This window comes from Haliotis cracherodii, unplaced genomic scaffold, assembly GCF_022045235.1.
Source record: "Haliotis cracherodii isolate W230 unplaced genomic scaffold, xgHalCrac1.p SCAF_7, whole genome shotgun sequence".
Lineage (NCBI taxonomy): Eukaryota > Metazoa > Mollusca > Gastropoda > Lepetellida > Haliotidae > Haliotis > Haliotis cracherodii.
Genome location: NW_027266330.1, coordinates 36306866 through 36323890, shown reverse-complemented (window position 1 = coordinate 36323890; position 17025 = coordinate 36306866). Strand labels below are relative to the sequence as shown.

Below are 17025 nucleotides of genomic sequence, written 5' to 3'. Positions count from 1 at the left end.
CCAACCCTGTCCTGCCATTATGAGAGATAGCCGCCCACATCATAACGCTACCTCCACCAAAACCTGTCCACTTCCTGTACGCGTAACGTTCTCCACGACGTCTGTAGACCTATGCTCTTTCACTCCCTCAGTGGTGGAGAAATATTGATTTCGATGTTCGACGCATGGAACAGGACATTTTGCTCGTAGACCTGCTGCTCTTAAACGGTGTCGTACGGTCTGGTCGGAGATTCTGCGCAGTCCGGGTATTTGGGATGCGGTTGAGGTGTCTGTGGTCGTGCTTTCACGTAGATGGCGCACTCGGATGTAGCGATCTTGAGCTGGGGGTAGTTACTCTTGGTCCTCCCGACCATGGCCGATCACGTGTTGACCTGTGCTGTTGAAACTGATCCAATAGCCTTGTGATGGTGCTGGGTGCTACATTGAGAACCCTGGCTACAGCTCATCGGGATTTCCTTGCCTGCAAGCATCCTTTGACGCTGTTTCGTTGTACTTCTGTTAATCTTGGCGTGTTGTTGAACTGACACTGTTCGACTGACGCAGATGCCAGGCAATCAAAATCTTGCACTTTACTACCGCTTATAGTGTTGCTGCAAGTGCAGTACGTGCAACTCCATGGTACTTTTGTTAATGTACTGGGTGCAGTTTTTTCCGAATCGTACGTGTTTCCCGACTAATTGTTTTCATGTGATCATTTTGATCCCGGAAATATGTCACTGTCACTATAACACATTAAACCACTTCGTTTTGCACCTCTTGGTCCGCTAGTTTTGCTTTTATTGCCAAAATGAATTGTATCGCGTTTCTTTTTTTAAGAGTATATTTGGGGATGCATACACTATTTCATCACTCAATGCATTATCAAAGTCAGCATAAAACAGATATACCGCTAGGTTATGTTTCAGCCTAAGCATCTACTCTTCAGCTTTTGATCCGTGAAGATTCGGGTGGAAATAGATCAGCAAGTCACGGGTGCGTCACATTTGTAAATGTCCACCACATGTCTTCCACTAAAAGTTTTGAAGGTTTAACTGTGTGTTGTAACCATGATCTGAGTAGGGTACGAAATTGTTTTCATAGGTGCTAGATTCATGTCTTTTCCGAAAACAAGGCATCAAAGCCAATATAGCTTATCAATTTCGTTCACCTCAGTAATTTTACAGAATTAATTTTCTTCACTTGCGTAATTAGTATTGAATGATCCATATCCAAATCACCGCAAGGACAATCCATTTTGTTTCATGTAGCAGCTAGACGACATCAATCACCAGAGGTCAGGTGAGGTGAATTGGGGTTTAACTTTGCATCCAAGATTATTGCATTTATATAGCGACGTGCATGTACGTGTGTGTGTTTGTGTGGCTGCTTGTACTAGTCCAGACTGATGCCGATTTATAGTGCTAGCCCACTGAGATACCATGCTGCAGTTTAACATGAATATCCCACTCAGACACAGTATACTGACTCCGAGCCGACCAGTCCTTGTTTTAGCCCCATAATGCCGAGCGCCAGACTGGTTAACAACCATCTTTTAACATCTTTTGGTATGACGCGGCCGGGGATCGAACCCCGGACCTGCCTCTCTCCCGGCGGACGCTCTACCACTAGGTCTTCAATCACCAGAACCAAAGCATTTATTTATTTATAAGTCAGATGAAATGTCACAAGACCAGTAAAAAATACTAAATTACTTATATTGCTGATAAATGCGGGTGTTAAAAAGAAAATAGAAAAACGAGTTGATCGTAAACAATTCGGGGAAACCCTGGAAAATGGTTCCGTCAAAAGTTCACACGATCAATTTCACAAACAATTATTCACATCGTGTGAACTTTTTTGGTCCGTTCACAGGTGTGTGAACTCCAAATATCAGATCACGTGACTACCCCTTCAGCCAATCAGCGTGAAAGTGTAAACTTCAAAGTATGAAATTATATACATGTGTATCATTACTTACTTTTCATCAACACATAAATTATAATGTAGTAAATGCTTCAGATGGTTATGATACTTTAGCTGATAATTGACTGCTATCACTTATAGTTCGCGTGTCGTGTTATCAGATAGTGCATGCGTTAATGTAAGGTGACATAAAGACACCTCCTATGATTGGACAAAACTGGTACACCAGGCGCGTGATCTCTTGTCCACGTGGCGATAGCTGTTATCATTGAACTATATTGGTGATTACGCCTCAAGCTCTTGAACTAGATGGATAAACTTGACTCGAAAACACGTTTGTCTGAAACATTTTCCCTTTTATACCACATGTACTTGCAGTTGGTATACATTAGATCAGTAACCAACAACTAGTATAATTATTATATGAAATCAATGATTGATTAATACTTCGAAATAAGACATTCCTGAGCCATAACATTAACTGACAATAGGTGTCAATATGTTTGTTGCAGAGAATCGCTAGTCTTCATTCAACTCCGTCGGTCCTGATAACGCACAGAACAGCATGACAAGAACCGTTTTATCAAATAGATCAAACTTTAAATACGTGTCGCGAGTTGACCCTTGATTGAGCTCTGAGTATTGCTTATACCAACCTACTGTTTGATATTCAAAATGCGTACAGACAGCACATCGTTCAGCATACATTGATCAGACGAGGTGCTCAGATCATATTGCTGTGATTCTTTGCTCCAAGCATGCCTGCCAACATGGACAGTTATGCATACAATGCATACTGAGACATCAGGTTTCCTACGTTTCTCTGTCGCCAAATGTCAATTCTGGTTGCACCATCTGGAAGATTGTTCCCAGGCGTCACATGGATATGTGATAGGTATGGGCACAGCATGTTCCATACATCTGATTCTTGCATCAACCCGTATTGTTTTTTTCTTAAATCAATGGAATGATGTTTTCAACAGAAAAGAAATCTTCATACAATCCCCGCTCCCTGATATTCAAATGACACAAATTTGAACATGTGATATTGTACACGGAAAGCAAATGAGGGCATGTGTCATACTGTGATTGTGGTGACTATATCTGCCTTTCGCCATATTATCTGTCTCCAAAGTAATGTCAGTTTGACCTAAACTGTTCTCATCTTCACTCACGTGCTGACTCGCCACAGTTAGCGTTTTCTAATAGCTATGCATGTACGTGTATTCTGTGTGATCCCAGCACCCGCTTGCCTGCTTGCTTGTTTGTTGTTTAACGTTACGGCAAGTATGGATTGCTGAAGACCTGTTCTATCCCGGATCTTCACGGGTCCTCAGCACGGGCAATACCTGAAGAACTAAAATGACTGTATCACGAAAGTTGTGTTGTTGCTATCATATACATGTACATCATTACCTACTGTTTATAAACATGTATTATTCACATGAATCACGCTGTTGCATAACCATTTACATGGTTATAATACTTCCGCTGACAATTTACCTCTCCATAATATATAATACCAAGTATTTGAACGGAGAGGCAAGGTCTAAAAGAACGAAACTGAATGATCCTGGTGGTGTTTAATTACTGTTTCAAACTGAGGTGCAGGGTTCAGAGGAGTAACCTGCCATTCCATTTTAATCACAGTTTGCAAGATATATCTTATTTCATGGATCAAAAATAATAATCTGTAATCCTAACTAACTGTGTGTTATAATACTCTGCTGACTAAAATTGGATTGGGAGGGGTTAATTATTTCTAATATTCACTAACTGATATTGGTTGCTTCGATCTGGCTCATACATGACATGCACTTTGGTGTAGTCAGAGCTGATAACCTTACAGGTTATCCATTGGCGAGTCAAAGGTTGCTCTTGTTTAAAGCCTTGTTTCTGTTCATGGTTGTGAGATATGTCCCACACTCCAGAGTGTGCAGCAACGCACATCTATCGGTGATGATCATCAGAGTTCTAAGGCACTGAAGGTGAGTGGGAAAACCCCTTACATGTTTCGTGAATGAATTACAGTTCCAAAGTTTACTATTCAATTAAGAAACTTTGCGCTGCTACGATTTAAAGTCATAATGTTGTTACTTGAGCATCGATGCAAAACAACAAACATGATCTTGTAGATATTGGAACGCTATTTGTTTGTTATTTTGGTGTGCACGGTTGTTCCGATCGGATACCCGATTATACTTTGTTCCAAATATGCGGGTTGATATTATTCCATACGAAGCACATGCTGGAGTAATGCAAAGATAACTTTTGATTACCGTACGAACAACATTCCTGACATAATGTTTGGTGACGTCCGATAATAAAGGAGACACATAATGTCACTGTTGGCATCATGTTAACATAAAAGCAGCAATATTGCAGCCTGATAGCGATACCTGCCAACAAAGGCTGTAGGCTGTTGATGTAACACTGTTTTCATACGCCAGGTCTTTGTGCGGAAAGGTATTTCGATTTTCATGTGTCGAATGGACAAATATAAAAGTCAAGTATTTTTCAGTATCATGGTGGAATTGTATATACCATTTGATGCTTGTGGCTGTTATACTTTTATTTGATCCAACCAAATTAATGGCTCAACTGTCAAAGGCACCACAATTAACAGTGCAGATGTAAATACCAAAGCCATTACATGATACCCGTGTAATGCTTTTTGATCCAGATTTTGACAAATGACTTGTTAGCAATGTTCATTTGATCAACATATGACTGAGGCTCTGCCCATATCAGTGTTACAAAAATCTACTCTTCCTTTATAACTTGTCTTAGTGCGAACATTGCCTTAGCTGGTGAAGTAACTTTTCCCTTATACCAATATATTGTCTTAGCTAGTAATGCAACGTTTCCCTTACATATTGTCCCAGCTGATAAAGTGACTCATGTCTTGCCTTTTGTCCTGCCTTATCATGAATTATTATGATTAGTATCACTGGGCTTTTAGCACCAAACCCATGTTCCTGGAGTTGATCAAAGTGATGGATCTGATGCACCTTGATACAATTTAAATGTTTAAAAGAACCCACTCACTACAAAGAGGAAGATCAGATTTGGCTACCTTGTCGTGCCTGTGTATTCTATTTCAAAAGATAGGACAGTTTTATCCGAGTAGTTGTGCCAATGATGGAACCATGTGTCATATCTAGTGAGTGTTGGTTGTTGGTTTGTTTGTTGTTTAACGCCGCACTGAGCACCTTTCCAGCTTTATGACGGCGGTCTGTAAATAATTTAGTCTGGACCAGACTATCCAGTGATTAATATCTTGAGCATCGATCTACGCATTTGGGATCGGTAATATGCATCAACCAAGTCGGCAAGCCTGACCACCCTATCCTGTTTTTTGCCTCTTACGACAAGCATAGTCGCCTTTTACAGCAAGCATGGGTTGCTGAAGACATATTCTACCCCGGATCTTCACGGGTCTATATAGTGAGTGAGTTATATTTTAATGTCATAAAGTGACGAGATCAAGCAATATAGTCAGTAAAACAGTCAGGTATATACTTCAGATAATTATAAGTCATAAAGTGAATATATTTAGAGAACTACAATCACTAACCGTATAAGCACAGGTCACTTCAAATCTACCGCGACGCCACCTTATGTTGAATCATGCGGATGTACAGTACCCCTCTCTCATGAACGACATCCCAGTAGGTTTAAAGACATCACTTTCACTACAAATGGTTGCAGGCACTGTTCTAAATGTGTTATTCCCTATTCTCAACAGGAAAGACACTGCATGTTATAATGTTGTATATATACAGTTGCATTGCCTCATGGATATAAACATGAAATTAATGGCATTCTTCGATCATATGAAAAGTTGGTCATAATCGTCGGTAAACCATTAAAGACGTCTCCATATAATAATTACCTACGGCAGCTATTTTCAACAAGATTATCTTGGACAAAGTGTAGAGTTACTCTTGTTTACAAAGCTAGTAAGCCTCTTCTGGTTATTTAAAAGATATGGAGTAATTTTCCAAATTTGTTTATAAATGTATTATTTAAATTCAAAAATGCAGACAAAGCTAAAGTTATTATTTGGGGCTGAAGTAAGGGGATTTCAAGAAAGAAAAGTTGGAGATAGATTGCACACAAACTTCTGCAAATATGTTTTGGGAGTTGGTAAACAACTCAAGTAATGTTCAAGAAATGCTATTTAGCAGAACGCGGGAGAACAGACATATATTATTATTGAAAGGTGTAGCTTTTTGTTGTAAATTATGTAGAAGACCTGAGGATCGTTATCCGACGCAGTGTTATTAACTGATGAAAAAGTTAGACGTGGCAGGAAGACAGACCTGGCCACCTTGTGTTATAGCATTGTTATGTTCAACTAGTATTCTTCAAGTATATGCTTTACCTTTGTGGTGTAATATCAAATGCAAGACTTTGTACGATTAAGTGGAATCGGTAAACTGTGTGATAGCAGATGTATCGAGGTTGAACTCCATTTCATGTTTGAACGTAAAGCACATAATTCATTACGTGTTATCTATTTCCCTATCTATCAAAATAGTTCAAATGTTGTAAAAATTGTAATGCTATCAAATTACTATCACGACTCAATCATTTGAAATATGTATGTTGAAGACGCCTCAAAGTGCAGGCAATCATTATTACCCACCCCACCCCCTGCTGACAAACCTAGAAACATATTCGGGTTGAGTAGGAATGACATCAGCAGAAAAGTAGGATGCAACACTGGAATACCAATTTCCATATGTGCTTTCTATGAACAGCTGTTGTTGATATACAATAAATAAAACCACGATGAGGGCCGCATGTGTTGGAAGGACATTATATATATGAAAGGGTAAGGGTTACTGATCTATCGTTGGGTTATAAGTTTCCGGACATCATTAGTTTTCGGGCAGCCATGCTTATCGCGCTTTATCGCACTATGACGATGGCTGTGGCGTCACAAAGCTATTGTAAATACTCGGCTGATGGCTTCTTTTTTAAGATAAAGCTGTTGTGGGATCTTTTACTGTTGTTTGTGTGATTCAGGAGAAAATGGCGAAACCATCATCAACATAATCCCATAACAGAAGCATATATGCTTGTTTGTTGTTTTACCTCAAATAGTATCACACATCAACATTACCCTTTATGTATATGTAGCCATGTGTCATGTCCATCAGGGGCATAAGGCTGACAGGTTGTATTGTAGTGTTGTGTAATGGTCTTTCTTATTTCTTTGTCTTGTGTTGTCCCTCATGTTGATACATCAGACTACCTGCACATTGTTGCACCTTCAGTCCAAACATACCAAGTCGCAGCAAGATCAGAATCTGTAGGTTAGATCGCTTGTTTATTTTGGCATACCTATGATTAGTAAAACACAGGAATGCTATGCATATGTATGCATGTAAATGTGTTATATTTATTGAGCATCTTTGTCTACATATGTGCACATGTGTACATTGTATGCAACGTCGTTAAATTTGGTGCATTCAACCTTTTCAAACTTAATTTAGTTACCTGCTTATTGAGCGCTAGTCGCATTGCTTTTCATGGTTGACTGAAACAATGAATGAACCGTCGAATGATACTTACCTGTTTGTGTACTTAAGCATGGCTGTAAGTATATGAGAGACACATAATACAGCTGGAAGTTTGCTGAAAGCTACGTGAAACCCAACTCACTCACTTACACAACAGGAATGTGTAAAACAGTATATAGTGAATAGAGTATCCGAATGTATGTGCATAGTGAGTCTGTGTATCATCGTTGTGTGCTGCAACTAGAAAGTACTAAACAGCTGACTACATTTTGTTGTTGTATTGTTGTTGGTATTAGGTTAGTTGTTGCTGTCCTACCTCCCATATATGTGTTTGATAAGACTGTTCAGATTGACAAAATTAAGTTTAAAGTGTGAACATGTAGGAAATTGAAAACGTTTAAATTGTATTCATGTAAACAATCATACATACTTTTGTAATATTGTTGTTTAGTACATACATTACATCGTACGTACAGATATGAACAACGTGTCTGTTTTGTAGTGCGAGTGAAGCAGACTGATTGACTTATGGATGGGTGTTATAATGTCATTGTGCCAAATGTGACACAGGTTGACAGTGAGCAACGTTGATATTGCAATGCATTTGGTGAATATGTGCATGTGTACATGTTGTTGTATATCATATTTTAATGTGCCGCCTTGGATACGTGCACAGTAGTTTGATATGTGTCGCTTCGTTTCTTGAAAATATTTCGTCCACGCTCATTTAAGTTTTCTGTCTTTCAGAATGGACACCTTCCCGAAGTGTTGTGTCTGTCAGCAGCAGTTTACCCTGAAAGGTCCAGCCCCCTACTTACTGCCCTGTCTACACGCTGTGTGTGAGACGTGCGTGACATCTGCAGCTGGTGGTGTGATATCATGCTCTACATGTCACAGGGAGGTCAACCTCACAGACACAGGCCTCCAGAAGGATGCAGTCAGACAGAAGGAAATATTCCACCTGACAATCAAACATCGCCCCACAGAGCTCCTCTGTACACATGACGATGACGGCAACCAGGCTGTGTGTTGGTGTCAGGAGTGTGAAGACTTCCTCTGTGAATATTGCCAGAACATGCACAGCAGCGTCAAACTTACCAGGAAACATGTATTTCAAAACTTCAGTGACATGGAACCGACTGCTTCGAATATTCCAGCCTTCTGCAGTATCCATAAACACCATCTCCTTTATCTGTTTGATAAAAGCTGCAAAAAGTTAATCTGTGTGAAATGTAGGTTTGGTGACCACGCAGACCATGAAGTTGTGTATGTGGATATGGTTGCTGATACTGTAACAAAACAGTTGAACCATCATACGGATGAGCTATCAGCGTTACAGGCTCGCCAGCAATCACACATGCAGAGCATCAGACAGGGAACCGAATCCACCGACAGAACACACAACTCTTTGATAGGAACTATTGGTCACACATTCCAATCTCTGAGATCACAACTCGACCAAAGAGAGAAGGAACTTCTGATCGATCTTGAAAGTCAGACGAAGGAGACCAAGGCAACTCTACATGCTCGTCTAAACACCTGTGAAGAAGAATGGAAGACATGCACTGGGGCTTTAGACTACATCGCCAAAGTCCTCCTCTATGCCTCTAAGTCAGACCTCGTGGAACTGGAGAGTTATGTAGGAGACCTAACTCGGACCTACGTAGAAACTGCTGCACCTCAAACACATGTCGTACCTACATCTGTCTTCAACACCAACAGCTTGTCAACACTGAAATCAACCCTATCAGTGTTTGGCGCCATTTTGCCTAGGGAAGTGGATGAGGAATCTGTAAAATGTATTCACATTGAACATCATTGTTGTTTTATTCATTCTTTGTATGGGTACAAAGTTCTTGTGACATTCTATTTCGTTTACAGACCCTCTTTTTTCTTCATGTGTTTCTCTATCTAAGACTCATGCTTTTTCTGAAGATTTAATGTTCGTAGACTGCACATAACATGTTCCCGGTGTTAATCGTCAGGAGTTATTTGTCTGTTGTTTCAGACAAGGATACTCAGACTGACGATGACTTAATGGCAGACTTGGAAATGAAACACAAAATGGTGAGTATAGTCAGTGGTGGAATATCATGAAATCTTGCGTGCACACTGACCAACAAAATGATCAACTACAGGTTGATCCAAAGCAAATTTGCCTCAATCGTCATAACTATGTTTTGTCATCAGACCATTTAACGCTTGTATTTTCGCAGGACCTGACACAGCTGAAGACGAAAATTGCTTCAGATGAGAAACAAATTGAAAGCCTCAAAACACTTACAGACAAGCTCAATGTCGAAATCAGAAGCTTGCAATCGGTTTGTTTTTATTACCTAACATGTACACACCTTTAGACGTGTCAGCGTCTATCATTTTATTCAAATATGTTGTGTGAGAGTGTCATGAATTCTTGATATTGATTGCAACCGTTAATTACATGTCTTGGAAATCCTAGACCAATGAGATGCCATCACAGGCACGTGCTTTGTTATATAATACTTATGATATATTTTCAGTGCATTGAGGAGAAGGAAACCACAGAGAAGAGAGCCTCAAAAACCATGGATGTCTTACTTGGTAAATTTGTATCAAACTTCGTCTTTAAACCTCCCTTAATCACATAATCTCAGATACGTTTGACAACTAAACATGCATCTCCAGAGCAAAACCCACACACGAAGTCCCTATGTCTCATCAGAAATATATATGGTGATGTATATGTTGATGTTACAGGTGTGGCCAGAGAATGCGGTGTTCATCGGCTGAAGTCAGGAGTTGTAGACAGATCTATGGTGCTGAAGTGTGAGTACATTATTTCATCATGTATCTCCTTCGATATAGGTTTTGATGTAGACCGTGTTCAAGTAATATTAAACGTCAACACGTATGGAACATTTAGTCACCCACTACGATTTAGGGGCATAGAGTAGCTAATTGGCTCATGCTTGGGTGAATGAAGGTCAGGCGATGGCAGTCTTTGTGTGTCATTGGCTTGTTTACCTGGCCCATGTTAATTACTTACAGGACACGTTGGTAACTATGTACAACATCAGTCATTACAGCTTAATGTTGCTACATGATTCATTCACAACGCGTAGGTGTGACGTTGTTTTATTAATGATTATTTGTATACTCGTATATGCACGGGGTCGGTGTACGGTTCTCTGTAGGAAGTGACAACATGGAGTCGAAGGCTTGCAGTATATACACATTGCTTTAGACAGGTAGATATATGTATATACAAGAAGCACAAGGTGCCAGGGCAGCACAATCTGTTGGTGCCACGGACCGCCTAACCTACCCCTAGCTAGGCTGCGGGTGCGGCTATATTTCTTTTTCACAAGTCCAAAGATTTCATATCCATGGTCAACAGACACGGATTAAGTCAAAAATATAAACAACAGTAAATAATGAGTGACAAAGTTGCACACCTCGTTCAGGATGGCTGACAGTCGACGTACAATACAATTGAGATTTGCATATTTTAAGTAATTGCAATTAAGATAATAGACATATATATTTTTTGGCTACAGGGTAATTCGCCTTTGTTCATGCAGACAAAGGTCGCTATAACAAATCTTACCCACCATATCATCGTCTTGGAAATGTTTACCTTAAAGTGAACCAATGACAGTTGCCATAAGTAGACATTCCCCCCGCCTATGGTATCACGAAAAATATTAGCCAGAGGGGTGAGTGAGTGTATTGTGATTAACGCCACTTTATAAATCAATTCTGTTATACGATTTGGTAGCAGCTTAACATAGGTGAAACCCCGAAGTAATGCAGGTCGTAGACCTTCAACCTTCTGATGAAGAACCCATGAGCTGACAAATGATATTCTGGGCTAATTTTGAAATCAAACCAAAGATCACACGATTCTGGCACGCCTCTTTATAACGAATAAGTTAGAAGTAAAACAAACATAGTATATTCTAAAGTCCAGTGAATGCGCGAATTGGGTTGAACCCCTCTTTAAAAAGTATTTCCGTGATATACCGACATGTCAGCTTGTGTGGGAGGAACGGACAAAGTGATACAGGCATTAGGCAGTTGTCATGTATGAGGTGCTGACAAACATGATCAGGGGGAATCTTGGATTGGAATCCACGAGCATAGGTTTCTGAAATTCGCCAGCAAATTGGGAAGCCAGAGGCGACTTGGCCACCAAAGCCCCGACATGAAAGCCATTCGGTGGAATTAACTGCTTACAATTTACGAGATGGGGGGTGACAGTGGTTTCAGTGGTTTCCAACAGTGTTTCCTACTGCAGCTATAATCTATCGAGGAAATGAGCAGGAAAATACCGAATGAAATATTCCAGCAACATGACAGCGGTCTGTAAATATTCGAGATCGAGTCTGGATCAGACAATCCAGTTATTGATAATATGAGCATCGATCCACCACGAAATTGGGATACGATGACATGCATCAACTATGTCAGCGAGTCTGAGCACCCGCTGTGAAGAAATGAGTGAGGAAAGAAGTGAGGGGGGTGGGGGAGGGTTGGGTGGTGACAGTGGTTTCCAACAGTGTTTCTCACTGCAGCTGTAACTTATCGAGGAAATGAGCAGAAAAATAAAGACTGAAAGAATAATCACAGACCACGGACATGGGAGACAAAAACTGCGAGCACCTTGGCCACCCGACCGCCATCTCAGACGATGTAATGGGGACCTTGGAGAGAAGAAGGACGATGCAATCACTGTAACGCCAGGCAGACATTTTTACACGTTTGATGCACTCTCGGGATGTTCTGTATATCATGCAATATCTGCGAAGTTCGTTCTACTTTTAAGATTTAATATCAGAAACATTTAAACATAAGCCTCAAGAAAATAAACAAACGAGCCAGTATGAAGTTGTCAGTGTTAATTGTGAGTACCATGTACAGGCAGGCACAGTGGACTGTTTACCCGCTTAATGGGTCATATTGTTACCATCAACCCTGTTGTGTATGGTGGTGTGTGTGTGTGTGAATAACTTCAAGTACATCAATATTCTCGTGTCGGTAAAGACACCGTGTTACTGAAACTTGACAATATAGTCTCACAGACTTGGTTCTTGATAACCTGTGTGTTGCTCTTGCGTGAATACAAATGTGTGTTGTGATGTGTTAAGAAGATTATCGTTCCAGTGTAATGAAACTGCTATTGCAACACGTTGAACATTCTTTATACACTGTTTGTTTCGAAATACGTGGATATCAAGGTTCACAAGTTAAGATTTAAGACACTGCATGTATGTCGTGTCATTGTTCTTGCATCCGCCTCCAAACCTGCCGATATCTTAACACTTTTATTATTACTTCCTTTGTTTGTACAGGATGGACGGCCACTTGTGAAACGGACAATTTATTGGCGATAATATATTTTAAAGGCGAAATAGAGTTTGAAACATTGTATGTAGCATTATTACAAAACAATACCAAGACGTATCGAGTGATTGAAATGAATGGATGCGACATAGGAAGGACTAGGTGTAACATACCAATCAACAGAACATGTTGGCGGTGCATTGTAAGGGTACAAACAATCTAGAAAGGCGACATTGGTGTGTTGTCAAAAACATAAACGTTTGAGATGACTTGATCAATAATGAGTTATGCCCAACGTCTGGTGAAACTTTCGTTTATGCTCGACAAGGTCCGAATCAATCTCCCAATGACAATTTGCGCGATTCTTGTCAATTACTCTTGCGTGTCCAATGGACGCAACTCTGCACAGCTAATCGCGGTTTTCTTCTGACGACCGATCGTAACATTTCTCATCATCATGTACAGTTTTGGAGAGCATAGACCGTGGCGATAGGTGTAGTTACAATCATAGAAAACTGAAGCAAATAATATTGAAATATCACACCATCAATGAGGCATTATTCAAAATACAAAATGCACTTAGTGCTGATGAGTAAAATATGACATAGGTCTTGGGTGAGGTGAGGTGAAATTGGGTTTAACGTCGCGTCCATGATTATTGTACTTGTGTGTGGCTGCTTGTAATAGTCCGGACCGATGCCGATTTATATGCTTGCTCACTGAGATACCATGTGGCAGTTTAACATGAATACCCCACTCAGACACAGTATACTGACTCCAAGCCGACCAGTCCTTGTTTTAGCCCCTTAATGTCCAGCCTCAGACAGAGTAACAACAAGTATCATCTTTTAACGTGTTTTGGTATGACGCGGCCGGGGATTGAACCCCGGACTTTAAACTCGCGAAGCTCTAGCAAATAGCGTTATTGACTTGTATTTACAGGTTATATTTTGCTAATCGGGGTTTGCGTCCATTGACAAAAATTATTTAAAAACATTTCTTATTTCATAATAATCAATAAAATTATCCCTACTTGTCACCGACCAGTTACCGCCATTTTTCATGTTATTTCTGAAATATCCCACGTTCAAAGTTAACTGTGCAATAAACTTTGAAACTGGGCAAATGTGCGTATTTCTGTCAGTGGAAAAAAAATCATTTACTTTCTGTTACAATGCGAGAACAGGGAGTCAAAACAGTGGAAAAAGAAATTTTCGGTCGACAAACTGTACCAGTTATCGCCATCATCTAAACAGCACGTGCCACGTGATAAAGCACACCGCTTCAGTTTTACAAATTACATTTTTCATTTTCTCTGGTATCGCAAGCTATTTTTATATTTGTTACAATTAATAAGAAATGCTTTTATCAATTGTCGTCTGCAAACTGACGTAGACCAATGTGCTTCACACACTATGTACTATGGATTTCGCGATATATACAGGGTTATTCACATTTGGAAAAATAGCTAAAATAGGTTTTAGAATTGTTTTGGTGGAAGAAATGACAGACAGAAAGTAAGCTATGACAGGACTGAAAGTGCATCATCGTGTTGTTGGATTTTTGTTTTCGCGTCAGTTAGTCACGTGACACCACCCGCGTGTCTCTTCTATTGTATTTGAGCAAGGTGATTATATAGTATGTTTGTTTTTTTAATATTTATTCACAGGAGTAATTTTTGTTTATCATTTGTAGATACATATTTATCTCTTCTAATGAAACCGAGCAAAGGTAAAACGAGATGAGATCACGTGTGCGTTGTAGCGAGGACTAAGTGATAATTGGTTTTCGTCGACAGCTGGTCACTGGTCAATTTTCACAGTAACAGGCGTGTTCACAATTAGTTAACGGGAAAGTTCTCTTTCCACTCAGTCATTCCTTCTCTGTGGTATAACAGAAATCAACCTATATGTTGTCCACGCAATGACATGAGCGTATTTGATCTTAATTTCACAAAACCAAATGTTTGTCGTGATGTTTTCGAAACCAATTTTCAGAAATCATAAGAATGAAATTGACAACAATTGTTCATCTGCTGGCATCTGCTTTTGAAACTGAGAGCAAATAAATATCACGCGCCTCGGCTGGAGCGGTGTCGACATGATTTGCACGTTCTGGGCGGGCGGCTGGTCTATTTCGCACGTGTCGCACGACGTTTATTCTGACAGCAAAGCGCGAGGACATTTAAAAAAATATTTGTATGTTTACAATTGATTTAATTGCTGTCTGGTCTCAACATTTTTTCGTTTACAGAAGAACACTATAATCTACTCCAAATAATATAATAGCAGAATGTTCCAGAAATATTTCAAACATGACTTGTTCACTACATTTAATGTCGCTTATTGTTTATTGTGTTACTGACTGTTTGTGTCCTGTTCTGATAATGCTGCCCATCTCCTGTCTCCCATCGCCAAGCACCCAGTCCCCTGTGCGTCCTCCAACGTGCAACACCATACTCCACCAACTACCGGGTGACGTCACCAGGTCACGTGACACTGTGATCTCAACATCCTCATTTTAAGCTTCTTCCTCATTATACCGCGTTCACTCGTGTTTCTGTTAAACGACGGTGAACAACTGTGATCGCGAGTTTTCGCGCTCTGCGTGATTATTGTGCGATGTGTATCCTTTTGTTTTAGTAATTCAGAATCTCCACTGCAAATATTTCAGTGACGAGCCTTTTACACCAGACCTGTTACTAACTTATTTTACATTCGGGTTAAATGATTACAGCATACATACACCAAAACGTAATACACAGAAGGTCTGATGTTCATACTACTGCACTGTGATTATGTTACATCATTTGTATGTCAGCACATTGTACTTAGCTGTGCATTCCTTGCAATTAGATATTTGTGTACAACTTTAATAACCCAGTTTGTCTCATGTGTTATTCACTTGTAAACTACATTCATATGTTGTAGGTATACATCTGAAGTATGACAAAGACAGAGTCAATCTCGACAAAGTCCACATCAACACAGAAGGAGACCTGGTCAACAGGAAGTCGGACACCAGACCTGCAGGGAAGGGGAGACTGAAGAAGTACCATGGCACATGTAGCACTGCCCCCCTCCCCCGGGCTGGCTGTCCCCAGTACTGGGAGACGGTGAACAGGGTCAGTCTGGAGGAACCACTCACAGGGAGCAACCTCATCCTGGAGGTGGGTGTGTGCAGGGAGGAGCAGAGGGACGTGTCTCATCATATAGGTAGACAACCCAGCACCTGCGGCATGCAGGTCGTCCGCTGTCCTACACACGGCGGGATATGCAGAAGGACATGGAAGGAGGGGAAGTATGTGCTGTGTCTGCCTGACACTCTCCCCAACACAGCAGGGGCATCACACACACTACATTATGGTGTTGTCTATGATGACGCCAGGAAGAAGATTGTCTTCATTGATGTGAAGGAGAACAAAGTGATATCGAAGTTAGACAATGTAGACTCTAGTCAGCCACTGTGGCCGATGTTCGGGGTGTATATGCCCTCACTGGGTAATGTCAGCATGACACTTGCAGTGGGCAGCGACATCAACATGACAGAGGAGAAGAAAGCAATGATTGTTGGGGCGCTGTCGTGATGGTGACAATGATTGTCAAGACGCTGTCGTGATAGTGACAATGATTGTCAAGGCGTTGTCGTGATGGTGACAATGATTGTTAAGTCGCCGTCGTGATGGTGACAATGATTGACAAGGCGTTGTCGTGATGGTGACAATGATTGTTAAGTCGTCGTTGTGATGGTGACAATGATTGACAAGGGCTGTCGTGATGGTGACAATGATTGTCAAGGCACTGTCGTGATGATCACAATGATTGTCAAAGCACTGTCGGGATGGTGACAATGATCGTGATATGAACACACAGAATTTGTAGCAGATACTTACTGCTCAGAACGACCTACATGACTTGAACATGTCTTCTCTGTGAAAGGTGTTCACCTTCCTGTGTACAAATATCACACAGTAAACAGTATAATGTGTACACAACACAAAACCAGAAGTTTAACTTATGAACTCCTACACCTATCAACTATAACCCCCTGAACCTGTAATCTTGATGTGATATGTGTAAATGTATGTAACATTTAGATAAAAGGTGAAACGTTTTTGTTTCTTTGTTTATTTGTTTGTTCGTTGTTTAAGGCCGCCCTCAACAATATTCCAGCTATATGATGATGGTCGTTAACTAATCGAGTCTGGACCAGACAATTCAGTGATTGGCGTCAAGAGCATCCATCTTCACAATTGTGATACGATGGCATG

General features: G+C 40.5%; 1 protein-coding gene across 1 annotated transcript in view; it reads left to right on the top strand.

Moving 5' to 3' along the window:
* Window positions 1–16825, top strand: part of LOC139447780 (uncharacterized) — a 32941-nt gene extending 16116 nt beyond the window's left edge. The window contains exons 6-11 of the mRNA XM_071229275.1: window positions 8181–9232; window positions 9442–9500; window positions 9650–9754; window positions 9953–10013; window positions 10170–10238; window positions 15686–16825. Coding sequence (XP_071085376.1) covers window positions 8181–9232; window positions 9442–9500; window positions 9650–9754; window positions 9953–10013; window positions 10170–10238; window positions 15686–16341 — 2002 coding nt within the window. The 3' untranslated portion in view covers window positions 16342–16825. The remainder of the gene's footprint in view (window positions 1–8180; window positions 9233–9441; window positions 9501–9649; window positions 9755–9952; window positions 10014–10169; window positions 10239–15685) is intronic.
* The last annotated feature ends 200 nt before the right edge of the window (window positions 16826–17025 follow it).